The sequence below is a fragment of the Alexandromys fortis genome, unplaced genomic scaffold (genome assembly GCF_014885135.2).
Source record: "Alexandromys fortis isolate MF-2015 unplaced genomic scaffold, M_Fortis_MF-2015_v1.1 scaffold_133, whole genome shotgun sequence".
Classification (NCBI taxonomy): Eukaryota; Metazoa; Chordata; class Mammalia; order Rodentia; family Cricetidae; genus Alexandromys; species Alexandromys fortis.
Window position 1 is genome coordinate 200,231 of NW_026068030.1, and position 5,839 is coordinate 206,069.

Genomic DNA, 5,839 nt, shown 5'->3' on the forward strand with positions numbered 1-5,839 from the left:
GGGGGGGGGGAATCTAGAACAATGTCGAGAACCTAACAATCACCCCTCATCATGAACATGAGCTCTGCTATTCAGTAGGATTCATGTCCTGTAGATCTTATTACCAAGTAGCTCCAGGTGTGTGGTGTTAGGTATCAGCTTAGAGAAGTGCAGCTGCCTATGTAAGAGACACCATTTGCAAGGGCCTGATACATTATTCACACTGATGTTGACAATGGGTAGAGGATAGGCAAGAGCACAGGCAAATTCACAGGCAGGCAGGTAGACTTTGGAAACTCAGCCTTGGCAATATTTGCATCTGTTCAGAAAAGAAGAAACCTTTCATTCTCCTCAGAGAGCCTGCATCCTCACCTCTGGCTTCACGTCTACACTTAAGGCATGTGGAGAGACAAACATATTGGAGATACTTCTTAGACCAACCAGTAGCCCTTCATGAGACCCATCGTGTCCACAGGAGAAATGAGCAGAGGTCACACAGTTCTGGAATGTCAGACTGTTGATAAGACAGTTACTACTTTATTTATCACTTTAATTCTGCTGTGCCTGGTGGCAGTGGTAGGCAATGGATCTATCATTATAGCCCTGGGCATGAAATGGTTGCTCCGGAGAACACTGTCAGCTCATAATATGTTGCTGATCAGTCTAGCAGCTGGTCGCTTCTGTCTGCAATGGGTGGTGATAGGTAAGAATATTTATGTTTTCCTGAATCCAACAGTCTTCCCATACAACGTTGTAATTCAGCTCCTAAATATAATGTGGGACTTCCTGACTGCTGTAACCATCTGGTTCTGCTCCTTGCTAGGCTTCTTCTATTGTGTGAAGATTTCAACCTTAACCCACCCTGTCTTTGTCTGGCTAAAGTTCAGGGTGCCTGGGTGGGTACCATGGATGCTACTCAGTGCTGTGGGCATGTCGAGCCTTACTAGTATCCTGTGTTTCATAGGCAATTATCTGATATATAAGAACTTTCTAAAGAGTGACCAGCAACCTTGGAATGTCACGGGGAATAGCTTAAGAGTCTCATTAGAGAAATTCTACTTCTTTTACGTAAAGATGATTATGTGGACAATCCCCACTGCTATCTTTAGCATTTTCATGATTTTGCTCCTCGTATCTTTGATGAAACACACAAAGAAGACTCTCTTGACCTTCTCGGGACTTCGGGATGTTAGGGCACAGGCCCACGTGAAAGCTCTCCTCATCCTCCTCTCCTTCATCATCCTTTTCATCTCCTGTTTTCTGACCCTGATACTTAGTTCTGCCAGCAGCACACCCTTTCAGGAATTCAGGTACTGGGTGTGGCAGGTGGTGGTTCATCTGTGCACAGTGATACACCCCATTGTCATTCTCTTCAGCAACCCTGGGTTGAAGGTAGCGGTGAAGAGGAGATGCTGCTGAAGATCCGGGGCAGCTGGAATGGTGGCTGATGATAACCATGCACAGTTGGTCAGAAGGCATGAGAGCAGGGAACATAGCTTCTTTTTTGTTATGTTTGGTATTTATTCCCAGTTTAGTACACATACTGATCCATGAATAACCTCAGTGCAATAGGATTCAAGGTGGCCTCCAAGACCCTGAAAATGAACAGAGTCACTGATACGCATCATGTTATCTGTGGGGCTTGATGTCATCAAAGGACCAGAGAGTTTTGACAGTCACTGTGATATATCTTTTGGAGGTTAAGATTATCCCCTGGAAACTGGGTGAAGAGACCCTCACACACCACATGATAATTCCAGTGCTGAGTCAGACTGGAAAAGATGCTTATAATGTCTTCTTCTTTCCCTCTGGAGGCACTCCTGTGAGCCACTCTTCCCTTTTCCCCGCTTCTCAGCAGTTTAGCCATTTGCCACGGAGATTTCTTTCCATCATCAGACACAAAACAAAGTCGTCCCTGTTCTAAATTCTCTAGACAGACCATGGTATACTTGGTGCTTGGGTACAGCAGTGTACGCCATCTTGAATGTTTATATTCTCAGATGACCTTCTGAGATCCCTCTGAAAGGCCAGGGTCTTGGATCCGTTTATCACCAAAGTCCTCTGCAACGGTCTGATTTCTGAGTCTTTTCTGTAAATTTTCAGTTGTGGCTCAGATTTACCTTCTCTTATGTTGATATAGGGATGGGCTGAAGCTTTTGATATGGACAAGATCATCTGTGTTGATGGAACTTAGGTTTAAGAACAGAAAGACTGAGGAACTGCAGACGGCATTTCTGCTTCCCTACACTCGTTATCCTTTGAACTCTTCAAACAGACATCTCTCAACTTCTGGTCCCTTGAACATCTCTCAGACAGCTTTACTTTCTGTTTGCGGCTGCTCCTCCCAGCTCCTCTGTGTTAGAAGAGAAATCCCTTTTGGATTTTTCAGATTGACCTTTGTGCTCTTGGCCACATTGCTCTTCTCTAGTCCTTCAACTAAGACAAAAAATGTCCTTTTACATTTTGCAACCATTCTCTTTTTATTACTCTTTTCTTCTGCAACAAATACTCTTCTGAAGTTTCTTTTCTGAGAAACAAAAACATTCCCTCCCCTAGTTTTTTTCATCAAGGGACCAGTTGCCAACCAGCTCCTTGCTGAGCTTGCCTTTGCTCCTCCTTCCAAGCTATTGAAGTGTGTTTCTCTAAGAACACATATGATCACCTACTCATTTTACATTATCCTGACCCTCATTCTCCTATAGCTTTTGGTGTCTACCTCTCTTGATAGCAAATGGTTTCTTAGGAAACTGGTTTTTTTTTTTAAACAAAACTTCTACATAATCTTTGTAAAGGGTTAAGAAAAAGATTGCAAACATGGTTAGCTATGATCTATGCCCTTAACCATCGAGAATCCAATCCCATCCCACTCCTTCCTGTTCAGATATGGCCTCCAGGTGGGTAATTACCAAACTCTAAACCTGTATTTTCTCCCACTTGCTGAATTTTATCACCTACCAGTTCATGAGCATTTCACACACAGCAAATTCAGGTTCCTTCTCCCTCCCTTCGGTGTTCTTTCCTTGTGTTCTTATTAGCCCCTCCCATTGTCCTGGCACAGCATTGTTCTACCACTTAAATGGGGGTAAATTCAAACTTCTAAGTTTTCATTCCCCACTTGGTATCTAAACAAAACCAGCATAAGAACAGCACTGTGGGCAAGGTAATATGAACAGGGGAAATTCTACATTGTCCCACCCCTAGGTGAAGATATACAGGTGGTTGATGGTTACTAAGAGGAGACTCAGTTGTCTTCAGGGATGAACTCCATATAGGTTGTCCAAATCCAAGAGGTCATCCCTGAGCACAGCAGAACTGAAAGGATGTAGTAGGTTACACACACACACACACACACACACACACACACACACTCCTTCCTTGTTTCTCTACCAACTCCCTAGCACTATATATATATATAATAAAATTGTCACCGTAAGTAATAGCTTATCAATATTTGAGGATGTTAATAAATATTATCTTCAAGAAAATTTCTTTCATATGTATGTATACTCTAAAAAGATTAATTTATTTTTATTTTATGTGGATGAGGGTTTTTCTCAAAGTATGTCTGTGAACCATGTGTGTATGTTGCCCATGGAGACCAGAGGAGGGTGAGATCTTTTGAGAACTGGAGTTACAAACAATTTTGAGTTACTATATGGGTTCTGGGAAGCAAACCTGGGTCCTCTGCGAGGGCTGCAAGTACTCTTAACATGAGATAAGGTCTCATGCAGCTCAGTTAGTCAGGACCATTATGGAGCTGAGGATAATCTTCCGTCTTTACTTCCAAGTGCTGAATTGTTTCTATATTGGAAAGTTGTTAGAAACATTGTTCGAAAAAAAATAGCATAATACATGGCTTTTTGATTGTTTTCAATATGTGTATTAATAATTATGTATGAATTGTCAGTGTATCTTAACACAACCAATAAAATATCGGTTATGAAAGAAAACAGCCTAGCCTCAGGCATTTTATTGTAACATTGCTATACTAAAATGACTACCATTCCCACGCTAATCTCTGGAAGGCAAAACTCTGATCTATTCCAAGAATACATAAGCAGCTCTTGGTGCCTATCAGACCAAATGCAGGCCTCTGAACATGCACTCAGATGCCTCTACAATCTGTCATCTTCCAGGAGAACCCTATGTTTCAGTGAACTAGGAATGTCACTGTGGTGAGTGAACCTGAAGCTGCTCCTTGCCACTGGGAAACGTTTCTATTACATGTACCTGTCCGAATCCTAGTCAATGTTTTGCCTTTCTTCTTGGCTTTTAAAGGTTGTTCCATATGCTCCTTCTCCACCAAAGCCTTTCTGTATGATCCCCAAGCTTTGACCTTTCCCACTTTTGAGATATGCAAGTTAGTATTCTCCGGTTGTGACCTGAATTCTACCTCATGGTGCCATTATTTGTATGCTGTGTATTTCCTAGGAGATACTAACTTTTAAAGGGATGGGTAACTGATGCTCTTCCATGTGTGCTCTGCAATGTATATAAGCACTTACTGCCTTAAATAGATGGACCAGGGCACCTGACAGCCAACTAGGACACACATGCCATTTGCCTGCTCGGCTTTGTGTGAGCTGCCTGTGACTCTTTGGCTAGGTTTAAGCGATAACCCTTTGCTAGGTTTAAGCAATAACCCTTTCATTAAGTCAGGGGCTAACTTTCTAGAATCCAAGTCTTTGTTTAATTTTCTATCTCAAGAATGTACCATGGAGGAATAAAAAAAAATGTAGAGGTGAGAGTACACATACCATTTTGTGATAGCTGTTCATCCTTTTTAAATACATTAGCATGTTGCTAGGCAACTGTGCATCATCGGCTATTAGGTACTTCCTATGACATCTCATAAGAAGCCAGTTTTTGCCTTTGTTACTCACCCAGTCTTCCTCTCCAGGCTGCCCTATATACGTTTTTCTTTGTTCCTTTTGGTTTTCACATCATTAGCTAAGAGAAGCCTAGAATCTGAATGGCCTATCCATGGAGACAAGTTCATTTGGAGCTTGAGCTCACAGCAAAAGATAAGAAGCAAAGTTTGCTGCATTTAAGAATACTTAATGATAATTTGTTATTATTGTTACCTTTGTTCACTGGCCAATTTCTGCATGTATTACAATGGTGACATTTGTAATGCTTATTTACTGAGTTTTTAGTTTGTATAAAGTACAGGGCTAGAATATTAACTTCTATGCTTGACTATGTATTTATTTATATGAATGTTTTTACCTGAATATATGCCAAGGCCAGAAGAAGGCATCAGATCTCCTGGAAGTGGAGTTATAGACAATTGTGAGCTATCATGTGGGTGTTGAGAATGTAACCCAGGCCCCCTTCAAGAGCATCAAGCGTGCTAAATCTCTGAGCCATCTCTCCAGTCCCTATATGCATGACTTCTAAATACCATAGCAAAAAGGAAATTGCGACCTAGGTTTATTTGTGCTGTGATTAGTAAGTGGTAGAAATGGGATAAGTGACTGCTATCATCCTTAAATCAGCGCAGGCTGGGGATGGGGCTCAGAGCTTGAGTACTTGCCTGCTAAGCACAAGGCCTTGAGTTCAGATTTTCAGTACTGTGAAAACAAAACAAAGATGAAGCAGTGTGGTGTAAGAGCGACCACCACTATCAGTCAGTACATGGGCGAAAAGCTATGTATGAGAGGCAAAGCACTGTAAACCCCAGGGAAAAGATGATTTAGCAGTGCTCCAGCAAATTCGCACTCTAACCTGGAAGAAAAAGATGAGGCTACTTCATTATAATTTCCAAGTAGATGATATTTAATATGTTACCTACATCTTTTTTTTTTTTTTTTTTTTTTTTTTTTTTTTTTTTTTTTTTTTTTTTGTTTTGTTTTAGTTC

The 5,839-nt window shown here is 41.3% G+C and overlaps 1 protein-coding gene across 1 annotated transcript; it reads left to right on the forward strand.

Moving 5' to 3' along the window:
* The first annotated feature begins 432 nt into the window (after positions 1 to 432).
* Tas2r60 (taste 2 receptor member 60) lies at positions 433 to 1,447 on the forward strand. Its single transcript, XM_050164454.1, has one exon. It carries the CDS (start codon positions 433 to 435, stop codon positions 1,396 to 1,398), a length of 966 nt encoding a protein of 321 aa, XP_050020411.1. The 3' UTR covers positions 1,399 to 1,447.
* The last annotated feature ends 4,392 nt before the right edge of the window (positions 1,448 to 5,839 follow it).

Bases quoted from the DNA above. Each gene is read 5' to 3' on its own strand.
- Tas2r60 (XM_050164454.1), top strand. From the start codon at position 433: ATGAGACCCATCGTGTCCACAGGAGAAATGAGCAGAGGTCACACAGTT.